Here is a 15,362-nt window from a genome sequence, read left to right as displayed (position 1 = left end):
CTATTTACATAGGTCTTCCAACTAAACATCACCTTAAAGAACAATAGTATATGGTGATACTGAGTTTTAAGAATTAGTACTGAGAAAGTTTTGTTGTAATGGGGTATTGATGAGAGAAGTGTGAGCTGGGTGAGGGGACTGACTGGTAAGAATCATTTTTTGGCATAAGACGTGTGACCACTAAAGTCACAGAGTGGCATTCAAGATATTTTATGTCATATCCCTGATATTTCTGCACTGTAGCACTTTGGGCTTTCTGGATTGGGCATTGCTGCATGACTCTGATCTGTGAAGATTGTGCTCTGTAACTGGTTCTTGGCTGTTTGAATTCTGTGGATCGCACAGCGCTGCTAACCATGGAAGCTATGGCTCTAAATTTGGGAAAAGTTGGTGCAATGGTCATATTTCTGTGAGGTTCATTTTTAGTTTAGTGCAACACTTTGTACACACATAGAATATATTGCATTGAGCAGAGCAGATCTATGATGCTCGGTTTTGGGTTCATGTGTGTTGAGAGCTAGATCAACATGTTTGGATTCAGTGATGAAGTGGCTGCATGCGGAAGTGTTCTGTAGATGGTCATGTACAAAAAGGGGATTGAGCATGGTACAGGAACATGCAAACATGGGTAAAGGCAGTCAGAAAGTAATTAAAAAAAGATGTATATCTGATGTTGAGGGTGCCAAGCTGATAGTGGGTTAGCCTCTCGTACTCTGGTGGCTGTGATTCCCACAGCCCTAGTAATACACCATTCCTGGCAAGAAAGATCAAATGCACGTAGGAGGAGACTAAATGCCAGACTTACCCTTGCTGTGCTTTGAGAATGTGGAAATGAATTCCTGTCTCTTTTTGGAAACGCTTAGACACCCCCATGTAAAGCAAACCTTTGCCTATTTGTATTGCCATTATATCAGACCTACCTGAAAAGTTTCTGTTTACTCGTTTGCTCATACTCTCACCCTGAACCGCATTGCTCTCTGCATGTGGCAAATATCCGCCATATTTTATTACTTTACATGTTCCACTAATGCTCTGTAGTCTAAAACTCTCCCCTTCCTCCCCTGCAAATCTGCATCCTTCTAGTGTCCCCTGCATTGCTTTGCCCTGCCATCTCTTTCAGTGTCTATTTCCTCCAGTGCCTTATTCATTCTTTTACATTGTTTGTAATATCCTTCATTTGTATAAAAATCCTTTGCTTGTATTTAGTTTTTCACTTTATGAATCATATACATAGGAGTAGAGAAGATTTTGTTAACTCTGGCTAGTGGTCAAATGCAGGGGGTACTAATGTAAATGTTTTATTGAGGAACAGAATGTTGTTTGTAGGAAGGTCTTTGGCTCTTTTGTGGTTTCAAACTATATGTCCTCATTAAACCCCAGTATTTTATGTGTTGTTTTTCTGCTGACTTAAGAAACATGAATCTGGTGAGTATGAAAGAGTGTTGTAGATATGACGTAAGTGTCACCAGGAGCATGCTCTAAGCTCAGTTCGTGGTGTTCTTTGTTTCATGGCCAGGCTTGGCTTCGTACTCCTCCCCCCACCTACTACTTTTTAATTATGGGAGTTAAAACGGCTAACTTTACTTCATGCAGGGTCAGGAGGTTGGTGGCGTACACGTACGGGTTGATGTGGGGGTGGATTTGTTTGCTGAATGAGGGAAGGATTCAGTTTGCTCTAGAAGTTCACTAGAATTATGTTAGTTTGCCTGCCCTAAAATGGGAGGCATATGCTTTGGCAGCCTTAGTATGTAATACTAGTCCAGCATGGTGATCACTTCCTCGACAGTGGCCAACTTGCTTTTGTCTCAGACAGTTATGATTCTTGCTTGACCCCTTTTACTGTCATACCACTGCCAGTTGTGGCTGTTGTGTCCCACTTTAATTTGCCACATGGTTCTGAGTTGTTGCTGCAAGTGTGTTAGTGTGAATTGTATTGTTTGGAGCTTTCCTGCAGACTAGGTGCCGGCCATGGTGCACTTGTTACTGGGAAGTGTATCCGAGTTTGGCTGCTTGAACCCTGCATGAACTGTGATTTGTAAAAGAGTGGTACTATGAATTTCTCTCACTGTTTTGTAGAAGCTCAGTATTTCTCTGTGAAAATAAAAGACCAATGACAACACTGAAATAAACAATTCGCTCTCAGCACATTGGTTTGCAAGGTTTATTGGGAACCCAATCAGAATGCAAGGAAATACGTGCACACGGAGACCTCAGCAAAGCTTACTGAGTGCCCAATTGGTATGACAGTGCAGAGACACTTTATAGGCACAAGCCCCCACAGGATGGGCATCATTGCATACGTAATCTGGATCAGGCTATGTCCTGCTGGACCAATCAGTGAAATGCAAATGTGGTGTGATACCCTTTTAAGGCTCAAAGTATGTCTATACCCTGGTGTTGCTGCCCACGTGCTATCTACAAGAGCAGATTTGGGCTTTCCCCTAAAGGTGAAATCTGTGCATTTAGTATACGTGGAATTGGCACGTAAATGACCGGCCAGGTCATATCGACATGCTTTTACTGAAATGTGAGGTTTTGCAATAGCAAGCTGAAAGCTGGAAGCTGGCGTGTTTGTTCTCAGAAGCCTTGCGTTGGTTTGCACGTTGCAGCTGACTGACACACAAAATGGAGCGTGCGACCATTTTGTGAATTCCTGCTGGTGTCAATTCTTTAGTATCTCAAAGAAGACTATAGGCCTGAAAACATATGTATTTGGTATCATAGAAATGTCCGCTTCGTCAGTTTCTTTAGCTGTGTCCCATTTTCATGTGCTAACTGAACAGAAATCTTAGCTGCCTTTATGGAAGAAATTATTAAAATAATATTAGACTCGAGGCACCGGAACTCAAACGTTGATACAGACGTTGCGATAGCTCACACAATGACAGACCAGGAAAGTCGCCTATGAAATTGGACAAATATTGAAAGACAATAGCGTACCATACGAATATCTTTGCCTACGTACCTTGTGGGTGGGAATTATCTCCACAATTGAAAAAGTTCAGGACAAGGGACTAATGAGCCTTGAAAAAGTTGCGGGTCTATTTTCCCAATGTGATGACGAAACACGTGTTGGCTGGCTAAGAACCTGTACAAATAAAAAAGAAAAAAGAGGAAAAGAATAAAAGAAGGGAAGAACCTCATTACTGTGTTTTTTGTAATTGCGTATACTTTTGCATGTTACTGCTATCATGTCTTTGAAATAGTAAACGTGTGCTGGCGATTGACATTTTGTTCATTTGTAGCCTAGGCCACAAGTTTTGGGGAGGCCGGTGGTACTCTCCACCCTACAGCACCATTGAATTAATACAGTCCTATATATTGATATTTTGTGACATCACCCTTGTGGTGCCAGTTTTCCTACCATTATACCACCGGCCATTTGTTTTGCCTTTATGTAAAAGCAAGCCTATGGAATCTAGAGAGATATGACGTTTTTAGGTCTCGCCTGTCGATGCGCATGCGCATCGAGCAAGCGAGACTATGGGGGCTTATCCACTCTTTGTCCAACTTGCAAGGAATCGTGGCGATTCCTTGCAGTGCCCGTCACTTTTAAGCTCAATGCGCATGCGCATTGAGCTTAAAAGCGCGTGCACATGCCCCCAGCCGCCGGCCTTGCCTACTCTCCCGCCCCCTCACTTCTTGATTGCACGGCCGGTAGGCCGTGCCTCCCCTACTCTCCTCCTCCTACTCTCCTCCCCTCGCCGTCTGTTCCCGCACTCCTCCCACACCCCCGCTCCGCCCCCTCCCCTGCCTGCCATGTCGCGTCGCATTTCTCCTCCCCCCTCCCCCAGCACGCGACGCCTTCCTCTTCTCCGCGGTGATTGCACAGCCCCTTGTTTTTTAGGACAACTGGTTCGCTGACACTCCTGCAGTAGCAAGCTCTCTGAAGTTGTGCTATCTTTCTAATTTAAAACAACGATGTAGAAGAGCCCGTCCAGCGTGAGATCCTGAGCGATAGGGCACCTCCGTTCATCGCCAGCAGCCACGACTAACAAGCTAGGTCACAATCTCGGTATTAACTCCTGAAGAAGTGACCACCCCTTCGTTCCTGCATTTTGATGGTCTGGCTTAACAGACCGCAATGGGCTTTGGCTCCGCCCACATGTCGGGAGTCACATGTTTGGAATTAGCATAAATTGTAGGTTTCCACAAAAAAGTGCTTGCCTTGCATGCATCGATTATCTTTGTTAATATACGTCTGCACCCAGAGCCTACGTTTTTGGTGGAAAATATTGCACCTGAGAAAATACGACTTTAACGATTTTACTTCCAGTTTCAGTCCCGGGTGGGACCCGCCTCTTCCGTGTTGGCGCCATGAGTAGAACATGTTCTTTTCTGAAGAGCGCTTCTTCCGTGGGACACTAAGCATGCGCATTCAATAGTGGCCATGTTGCGGTCAGGCGCTCGAATAATTACTCCTTTCCCCGTTTAGTTGGTGAAGTTGATTAAATATTCTCCTGACCCTATCATGGCAGCCGAAAGGACGTACCCTTTGCTTGTTTCGCTTAGGCTAGCGCATGCGCACCGCCTTTGGCTCTGGCACTTAAGAACCACGAGGGTGAGCTGCAGAAGTGGGGACTTGTTGCAGGATCGGTAATCTTTTGAGCAGAGCAGCTGTTGTGACTCTCAACACCATCGACCCAGCCATGTCTACAGCAGCGGTGCTAAGCGGCAAGACAGTCTCTGCGTGAGTACCTGCACCTGTTTTAGGAATTGGGGTGGGCAGGGCTGTAAATTAGTTATTTGGGGGAGTTAAACAGCCTTGCCAACTACTATGCATGGGTGGTTAGATTAACGCGTTTAAGTGTTGTGGTCTGCATCAAGGCACTAAAATGCATAGTCAGGCATTAATAAAGCGCTCTGCGAGGGGAGGGGGGAGGTACAAGCTGGGACTGCAACCTTCAAGCGTGCCGCGGAAGTGCTCCACTTTCTGTGTGCACCTACTGTGCTGCTAACGAGTCTTGTCCCACTCACTTGTCTGTTTTTGCAAGTTGACAAGACCCAGCACCTTGGTTTCACAGTGAGAAAGAGAGTGTTGAGATATTATAGTATACTCGGGTCTCACGCCTTGCCCACGCTGTCTTGTTCGTTCCCGCTAAAAGCGGCTGTGTCACTTGCCTGAGCACATTCGAGGAGTGCACGTTTGAGACTTTGAGCCCGTGTTCGGAGACTGCCCTTCCTCCCAATGTAACTTTTATCAAATCCTTACGAATGGGTACCATCTTTTTGCATAATCCTATAACAGGATTCAAGCATAACCATCACGAGGCAATGAAAAACACTCCCTCGATGAATGCATTTGAAACAGTAATTTCTAGCTACGTCAAGCACCATTGGCGCTAATTGTCCAGAAAGGTCGTACAGTGGTCTTGAGAAAGTATGTATGTATATGTGTATATATATATATATATATATATATATATATATATGTATGTATATATATATACATACATACATGCGAGCAGAGGTGTTATACTTCACTTAATATTCTTCAATTGGTATCTTAATCCTATTCTCCCACCAGAGTTGACGACCTTGAAGCTGGTGAAACAGGTTGTAGTTTCTACGTCTGCTCAAAATCCTGTGATTCTGGGCAAATCACGTCATCTCCCCGTGCCTACCAAAAATGAATATGTCCTTGTGTAACGTAACTGGTACTCGGGTAAAGAGCTCCAATACTTCGTGTCAAATTCGCGCAATGTAAACCTGCAAAAAAAGGAAATCATTACCACTCAACCCAAATCTCGTCTCTCACTGCCTCCTCCCGATGCTTGCTCCTCGGCTCTCCAGCTTCTATTTCACAATTGTCCTTGACCCTCGATCCAAAGTTCCTCCTATGCACCCCTCTTCCCTGCTCAAAGAGAGTCAAAGCAGGCACAGATATGGAGTGTGGCCTCACTTTGATATCACCATGAGTACGTGAAATGCACTTCATAAGAAAGTAAAGTTAGGCCGTGCCCCTGCCGTGAGTAGTAAGCCTCCGCTGCCCCTCACCCACCCTCAACCCCTCAACCCCTCACTCACCCTCAACCCCTCACTCACCCTCACCCTCACTCACCCTCACCCTCACTCACCCTCACTCAGCGCAACCACAGCATCTTCACTAAATATATTTAATAAACTTTAAGCTATTGGCAATATAAAATAAAATCCATTTTATTTACGTATTAATTATTAATTGTTTTTTAAAGCCATTGATTTTTTTTATATCAATACATATAAGTCACATATAAGTCCCGTTAATACAAAACATGTTGCTTTACAAATGCTAGAGGTGTCACATTTACAAAAATTATAACTATTGGCTTTGTAAAGAAGAAAGCTATTAATTTAGCTATTTAGAAAAAACAACACATAAATAAAAAACAAAAAAATAAATAACACCTATAGCTCAAACTTTACTACTGCGAGACCTATTGCATTTCCAATGCTTGTTTTAAGAGGGGGCTTGATCAGCCTCCCATCTGAGAATCTGTGTGTGGGGTTTTTGCATGGGCAGTGTCATATTACTGGTTGCTCATATCTTTGTCATCCCTAGTACAGACAACTAATGGTACCGTCTTGCTTGTCTTCACATACAAGAATGCACCGGTGTACAGTAACAGCATTTCAAATGACCAGCTGCTGAGGACTATTTTTGCTCTTGGTGGACACTTGTGTGTGTAACAGAGTCAGAGAAGAGTGAACTCCCTTGTTTTACGTGCCTAAAATAGTGTTGATTTAAGTGACCTAATGCCTTGTTTTGGGTGACTCTTAGTAGCTACTTGACTGCACGTAGTTGTAATTGGTTAAACTGTAACATGATATATTGTGAATTTTTTTTAGCAAAGTTATTGAGTATATTATACACTGTTATAAACAATTTAGTGAAGTAAAGTCGCGCACACTCAGAACTTGTTGGCAAACATTCATGTTTGGTTTTGAAGCACCATCACCAATGTTTCCCACGCCTAACTGTTTTTTTGTAATTTGCAGAAGGCCCTTGTTTGGTGCACACCATCACTGGAGATCTGCTGCGCGCATTAGAGGGCCCTGAGAACTGCTTTTACCCTCGCTTGATCTCCGTATCCAGTGAAGGACACTGTATCATCTATTATGAACGAGGAAGATTCTGCAACTTCAGCATCAATGGGAAACTCTTGGGCCAAATGGAGATCAGTGACTCAACCAGGGTAAATCTATGGGGGGCACATGCTTTTATATGACCTCATCACATTGAATTGATACATTGATTAGAATTCTATTCACTCCTGGAAGGGAGCCTTTCTAAGCAGCAATTAAGACTGCAGTGTGGCGAGTCGTATTTGCACTTTGTTATTCTAAAATACAGTTGCATGCGTGTATTCCACAATCTGAACTGGAAAGCCTGTAGGTGTGCAAAACGCAAAGAAAAAACAGCAAACGTTGGTTAAACAGATTAACATCTTCTTGCAATGTAGGTAAAGATGATTTTGGGATGCTCAAATCAGTAGCGTAACAAAAGATGAGGGGGACCACACGCTACTGACACAGGTAGGAGCTCTTAGGCCAGGAGCCTGTCGCCCCTGCAGAGTGCTGGAGGGGGCCCCCTGGATTTCGGGGGCTAATGTTATGCCACTGGCTCAAATGTGAGTAGATAGAGTAGCCCAATTTTGTGTTTCTATATATTCTAATAATTCCTCTTTTAGACAGCCTGCATAGACTATGGCACACGGAGCAGGATTCCTTTAAAACCCAGAACAACCACCTTAAATTTAGAAAAATGTATGGAACTTGGCTGTTCCCTCAAATGATGGATTGATGCCCCACTTAACCAGTCTGTGTCCCTGATGGCCACATCCTCCTGTACAGTTTTTAGCATTTACAAGGGTCTTGAATCCTCTGGGGCTGTGAGTGCTTTATAAATAAATAAGGGCCCTATTTAGAGTTTCGTGGATGGGATACTCGGTCAATATGTGAGGAATATCCTGTCCTCTGTATAACAAATGCCATTGACTATAGTGTGCTTGTAATACGGTGGATACGACATGTCTCATGTTTGTGACAGAGTATCCTGTAAACAAAACTCTAAATAAGGTCCTAAATCTACAAGGAATTCTACTGCTTCAATTAGCGTAAGAGCAATACATGAACTCATTTGGTTTGTAAAGAATGACTCATAACAGAAACTACTAAAATCCAAATGTATTTCCATTTGTGCTCCAAGTTTAAATGGATACCATGGGACACACTGGAATGTTAAAAAAAAAAAAGACTTTGCATCATTTGCCCGTCCATGTGAAACCAGGAAAGTAGTGACAGATGGAAAGTGATATAAGAAGCATAAACTATCATTAAGATATATTTTGTTTATTTTCTTACGTCTAATGAAACAAAATAGTCACATATGTAACCTTTCATTCATTGCAAATATGTTCTATCAATTTATAGTTTTCTTATTGCTTAGTCCATTTAAAATAAGTGGCCATAGATGTTCTGAACTTGCTGTGCTTTAAGAATAAATAAATAAAAGGCCTCGTCTTTCTAGTAAGGCACTTTTACTACTGGTTAAACAGAACTTTATTGAGTGGTGTGAAGTTAAATCAAGAAGGCAAAAATAGAAGTGGCCTAAATTTAACAAAATGAGAAGTAACATTGTAGTATAATTGACTTCAGTGCCATGACAGGAAGAGGGACATCACAAGATCAGAAACTCAGATGACTGTTTCTAGTACATTTTAAGCATTCTTAATGGAAAACGCAAGACTTGAGCTTGTCTGTAAAAAGAGATTGACAATGGGTCCAAACAAACATCAACTTAAACCATCCAAAGCGATGCTTTCTTGGATTTAACAGATCATTTGTCACATTCTCACAGTCTCATAGGGGTCATGTGGACATGGACTGTCTGAAACCAAAGTACTACAGTACAGGAAGCGTCTCTGCCTTTGAAATGCAGAATTAGCTCTTTAAATGCTGTAGAAGGATAATTATCCGAAATTCAAGATTTGATTTGTGGTACTTTCCCATCAACTTTGAGCATTGAAATTAAATAATAATGCAAAGTAATCTACCAAATTAAAATTTTGATCTTATTAGTAAGAAAGAATGCCAGGTCCACTCAAAAAATCATCAAAATGTAATGCTATTAGAGGAAGTGAGGCGGTATCATTTTCGATATGTGCTTTGAAATAGACTTTCTTGACTGCTTGTCAGGTTATGTTCAAGTCATCTCAAGAGGAAGTAGTAACAATAATCAGATTGCACTAAGGGTGGGTGAACCTACTGATTATTAAAATGTTGCAAATCTGTTTATCCCTCGACAAACCCTTTATCTTTCCTCTCCTCTGGTGCTTTTCAGATTTGTTTCAGTAATGTTGTCTTCCTACCCGTTTTTCAGATTTCCGAACTCCCTCTGTTTTCAGGCTTCGGAAATAGCTATTTTACTGTTCTACTGAACATTCTAGTTTTGCACACCTCCTCTGATACCGATTAATTTCGCTATTCTATTTTCTTTCGGCTGCATCAGTTGTAAGCAATCAATACACAATTGTTGATGGCGTTACACAGCTCAGATATAAAGGTTGAGTGCATCTTTTTTTTTTATTGAGGACAGGCTTGTGTACCCCTGTCTTGTTGCACGACTCCAGTATCTAGGTGAAATCAGTGTACACTCCCACTCCGTTTATATTAATCCGTCAGCTGGGAAAACTGGTATGAAGAATACCCACATTTCTTCCAATCTTTTTCCTCTTGTAGTAGATGTTAAAATACCCTTTTAGACTGATATATTTACATTCCTGATAAATAAACGGCAAGCGAGAATCATAGTACAAATAAAGCTGGGTGCTTCAAAAAATCCAACTTTCCTACCTTTCTCGGTTTTTCATTTATACTATTACAGTAAAAGTAACTTGGTCATTTTGACTTGTGTTTAGAACCGGTTTATCTTTGGGAAACATGTGTGAGATGATTGGGGGGGGTGGGAGGCATTGCCTATGGATTTATTTTCCTAAATAATAATTGATTTGATCTGTATTTTCAACAGGCAATCCTTCTCAGCAGTGATGGTCAGAACCTGGTTACAGGCGGAGACAATGGAGTGGTGGAGGTTTGGCAGGCTTGTGATTTTAAACAGTTGTACATTTATCCCGGCTGTGATGCAGGAATCAGAGCGATGGATTTATCTCATGACCAGAGGTGAGCCAACAGTGTAACGAGTGCTAAAGAGCATAAATGTACAAAATAAGAATTGCAAATACAATGAGTTTCAGGAGGCTTTCATTTTCATTGAACAAGCGTCAAGCTGATAATTTCTGTAGGTACCAATGCAACAAGCAGGTATCTCAGATAGGTTGTTATAAGGAAGGCTGCCAGTGGAGGTTTGCCTACAGTAGTGGAAGGTCGATCTATGATACATACTTCTATGTGAGTTTTATTCAGTGGCTATACAAAACTATTAAGGTGGACAAACTAAAAGTTCTGGAATTTGTGAAAATAAAGAAACCACAATAAAGGGCTACCTGTTGACAAATCCAAATGAAGAATTCTTTCTTGGGTAATAATAATTTAGGCATAGCAAAACTATGTAATTTGTAAAACAAATTAAACAGTTTCACAATGAAATTAATTAAAAATGTGCATAAGGCTGACATTAAGTTTATGTTTGGGGTTAAGGTTAGGACTGGTGATGCTTTAGTGTCAGTCTTAGGGTTTCGGTTTGTGGTCATTGTTTGGTTGGCATACACTTTCTTTGTGATTTTATTATTACAGAATTACAATTATGTATTTAAAGTAATGGTTGACATCTCACTTCCTATTCTTGGTACTTAAGAACTTTGCACCCTCTGACCAGTTTGCACCAGATTTGGAGAAAATGTTTCATAGCATGTAAGAGTGTGCCCAAATGTGGTGCAGATTCACTTATGATCATCTCTTCCTGGCTTGTTTGACAAGCTTGGAAAAGCTAAAAATAAAAACGGTCTTTAGTCTTGATCCCTAGGGCATAGCTGCCAAAGTTTCAATTGCTATGTATGACATTTTCATAATTCAGTGTAATTAGGAGTGACATTTCAACAACCGTGAGTGAGCCTTTCTCGTACGCAAAACCAAGCAATGATGACGAGGAAAACATATAAAATAACTTGGGACCCAGCCCAAACAGGATGTGTGAAGACCCAACTGGGGCACGAAAACATCATGGACCTGCCTGGACATCTGTGTTGCTGGGCAGGCCGGCAGAACCCTGTCTTCCAGCCTTTGGCGACTCGTACTGGGCCCCCTGGCTCAACCCTTGAAATTAATGATGCTGTTTAGAGCATAAGTCTATCAAGGGCCTCTCTGCCACGTGTGACACGGCCCTAACAGGATGTTTGAGGTCCCAACAAACACACTCCTCCGGTGCCTACTGTAGCCAGGCGGGCGGGTCACCAGAAAAACAAAACACCGATTGACAGCCTATGTGGAGGCCCCTCTCCCTGCTGGCAAACTCGGGGTCTCTGACATCACGTGAGGGACCTCGGCCAACAGGGAACGGAGACGGACCGATGTCGGAGAGGGCCCAACAACATGACAAGGTGTCCTTTATAGTCAAACACGACATTCGTTTGATCGGATCAATCCACCTATGTCACTCTACAGAGTAACAACTTTAAACTAACACCGGCAGGAACGACTGCAGATACCTGATGTGATTGTGTGCTGCACTGGCATCATCACTGTCTATTACAAACAAACACAGGCTCACAGTGGCTGGCACTTACTGTCTTGGGCAACGGCCCATCAGCAGATGAGTCTGAGTCAGTCCGGACTGTGGCGCAGGCGGGTGGTCTGCTTGGTGTACATCTGAAGCGCGTCTCTTCGCTATTTCCAGGAATTACATACTTGTTCTTGAATTACTTTAACAGCAGGCACTTACACACTTTGTGAGAAGAGAGAATCGGCTATTCAGTATTGGGCGCCTCAAGGCCGCAGCGACTTCCGCCGCAAATGTCATCTGCTCGGGCATACTTAAGTGACTCTCAGCAAAAGATGAGAGTTCCAGCAACCGCCATGGACCGTGGGGTTGGGGCGGCTCCGGCCGGTCGCGGGGATCTGCATTTTCATTTGTTTTATTTCAATATTATTTACCATGAGAAGCCCTGCCATTAGAAGTGAAGCCTCCGTCCCACAACCACCCGCTCGCGATGGCACTCTCTTACTGATGTCATTTATCAGGATTGTGGCGCCATGCGGTTAATACTAGTGTTACATTGTAGCACTGCAGCTCAGCCACTTCCGAAGCCTTCCAGAAGCAGGGCGCATGGCGCACTGCTAAATTTAGCTTTATGTTTAGTCTGCATTGAATATTGGTGCATGATTTGCAGCGCTACGGCCTGACAGCTGAGGAGGCGCTATGCCTCTTATGTGTTACTTTCCATTTCAGTGCTGTGATGCGGATCACCACACTGAAATGCGTTAGTGTCACATCTGATGTGTGATACTTGACAGGGCTGCTCTGGTCTGGCCAGGACCAGAGTGTTTAATTATACCCCCCTGCCATATCCAGGTACGGAACAGTTAATTCTCTTCCAGGGGATTCTCATCAATAGTTATAAGCACTGAATATTCCCGCCCAAGTGCGGGGACCCCGGAAATAATACAAAATTATATATGGAAACCTTATATGTACAGCTATATATATATATATATATATATATATATAAATATATATATATATATATAAAAATATATATAATTTTTTTTTTGACGTAGGCGGCAACGCCGAAACGCGTTTGTAACCTTGGCAAAAAACTGCAAGAAGTTTCTGCAATTAAACTACTTGGCGAAACCACGCTGTAGCGGCTCTGAGTGCTCTTTATTGAAAGAACGAGTCCCGAGGATCGTGGGACTTGGTGTTGTAAATATATATATATATATATATGTACAAACATACATTATTTAATTGTTAGCCTACAAGCTGCATTGAAAAACAATAGCATGGAAAATGAAAGCATTTTCAACAAAAACTGGCACCGTGCCTTTAAGGCAGCCATGACCCCTAGCTTCCCATCATGCCTCAGGGCTGACAGTTGGGTCTGTTGTTCTTTCCGGCTCCTTCTGTCAGGACCCTGGATTCACAGCTCTCTACTTTTTGGCTTTCCAATCAAAAATTCTCATATTTTTCTGGGTTTCCTTTGCTTCACTCGACGTCTTTTGGCATTTGAGTGCAGGATAACCCATTTTTTTTGTGACAGAAGCAATTTTTTTCTGTCAAAATGCCTTCTTTATTCGACCCTTGCTCTTCCTTTGGCAAGAAGAAGGCCAAGCTTATTCCCACTCTCCTTCCTCATGTCCACACTGCAGGAAGCTGTCTAAAAGAACTCTCATAGACAGGGAGAAAATCAGGATTTATGGCCTCTCAGAAAGAGGTAGGTCTCCTATGAAGTAGAAGAAAAGGGCACGTTCGACGTCTAGGAGCAAGGTCCCAGTATGTTCACTTTCGGCGTAGGGCTCGACGTCGAAGGCTCCGACGGCGGGATCGTCCTCGAGGGACCGAGCGCAGAAGCGCCGCTCATCGTCCAAGGCCAAGTCCTTGTCGGCGTTGGAACAGCTCCCGGTGTCGAGAAAAGGTCCTCCTGCGTCGAGGCGGCTGATGGAGCTCTCAGCGCATTCATACAACCACAAAGTTTGTGCCAGGAGATCTTCATGGCTTCGCCTAACAGCTCTGAAGCCAGAGGCGCAATCCAGAATTGTCAATCTGCCATTTTTTGTATCTTCGCTGTTTTCACTACACACCGATGAGGAAATGGTGCGGATGAAGATTGAACTGGATACCCTGAAGGCGGGAGGATTAGAGAAAAAGAAAGAGTTCCGTCGTCGCTACCGCAACACTGATCGTCGATCATTACAACAGAGGGTTCAAACCCCTCATTGGCAAAAGAACCAAAGCCAACAAGGTCAGCAGAGATCGCAATTTCTAAATCAACGATCTAACAGGGGAAGAGGAGGGAACCGTCAGTCCACCACCTCTACCAAGCCCCCAGCAAACAAATGAGTCTCTGCTTCCTCCAGTGCCGTGCACCGCTCCTGTAGGAGGAAGTGTGGCGAATCATGTACAGGAGTGGTTAGGCATCACGAAAGACCAATGGGTGCTGACCATGATTCAAAATGGGTACTCTCTACGTTTTCGACGTCGTCCTACCTCAATACCTCCGGTAGCAACATCAAATTACCAGATCAACATACTACAGAGGGAAGTGGGCATCCTTCTCCAAAAATCAGCTCTAGAGAAGGTTCCGCAGCCACAAAGAGGTCAAGGAGTGTTTTCCAGATACTTTCTGGTGAAGAAAAAAGGTAAAAAGTCAGAGTACAGACCATTTTGGATCTAAGAGCACTCAACAAGAACATCAAGCGAGAAACATTTTGCATGCTGGCTCTCCACCAAATATATCCTCACCTTCGCGAAGGAGATTGGATGTGTTCGATGGATCTGCAGGATGCCTACTTTCATATACCGATTAAGCCTGGGTGTAGTTTGCGTAGCAACACTACACCTAGCTTCAAGTAGTACACTTTGAACTTCACGTAGTACACATAGTCTGCGTAGCGTAGCTGATGACACTGTATACTTGTCTGCATTGTGAAAAAATTGCAAAATAATTGCAAATAGCATCCTGCACAGTGCCAGTTATGATAAAATAAGTATCTCCATCTTTATATGTTGAAGTGCATATAGTACTTTCACACAAGTGAAACTGAAAAATTAGCAAGCAGTGAGAGAGGTGATGATTTTAGGATCTTCCCTAACCTAGGGGGAGTACCAAATAGATGCCTTGAAAACAAAAAAGCACATCTTATTGAACGATTTGGTGGTGGTCCCATCCTCTTAGGACCACCCCAAGCACAGTTATTGGCAAAAAAACATTCCCAACCAAAGGCCCTGCAAAGCATTATGGGATGAGATTAGCAGTGGGCTGTGAATATTATATAGTATCCAATATCAAAATAATTCTACTAAGAGCTGCAGTTCAACTGGTGGTTACTAGATGTCCCTCACGAGCCAAATGCAAATGCTTGATGAAAGGGTTTCAATGGTTTTGCATTTGACTCGTGAGGGACATCTAGTAATGACAAGTGGAACTTCAGCTTGATGTAAGAATAATTTCAATGCTTTGCATTTGACTCGTAAGGGACATCTAGTAACGACTAGGTAAACTGCAGCTCTCTGTAGAATTATTTTGATATTGGATACTAGAATATTCACTGGCCACTGCTAATCTCGTCCCATAATGCTTTGCAGGGCCTTTGGTTGGGATTGTTTTTTTGCCAATAACTGTGCTTGGGGTGGTCCTAAGAGGATGGGACCACCACTGAAGTTCAACAAAATGTGCTTTTTGTTTATGCTCATTGTGTTCAAGGCA

General features: G+C 42.9%; 1 protein-coding gene across 7 annotated transcripts in view; it reads left to right on the top strand.

Annotated features, from left to right (window-relative positions):
* The window catches only part of NBEA (neurobeachin), a 1,820,918-nt gene that overhangs the window by 1,793,387 nt on the left and 12,169 nt on the right, over positions 1 to 15,362 (top strand). For all 7 annotated transcript variants that reach the window (XM_086935110.1, XM_086935108.1, XM_086935109.1 and 4 more), the window contains 2 exons: positions 6,979 to 7,175; positions 10,010 to 10,161. In XM_086935110.1, the coding sequence (XP_086791236.1) occupies positions 6,979 to 7,175; positions 10,010 to 10,161 (349 nt within the window). The remainder of the gene's footprint in view (positions 1 to 6,978; positions 7,176 to 10,009; positions 10,162 to 15,362) is intronic.

The sequence above is a fragment of the Lissotriton vulgaris genome, chromosome 8 (assembly GCF_964263255.1).
Source record: "Lissotriton vulgaris chromosome 8, aLisVul1.2, whole genome shotgun sequence".
Taxonomy (NCBI): Eukaryota; Metazoa; Chordata; class Amphibia; order Caudata; family Salamandridae; genus Lissotriton; species Lissotriton vulgaris.
The sequence above is the reverse complement of the archived record's forward strand: the minus strand, read 5'-3'. Positions and strand labels throughout refer to the sequence as shown.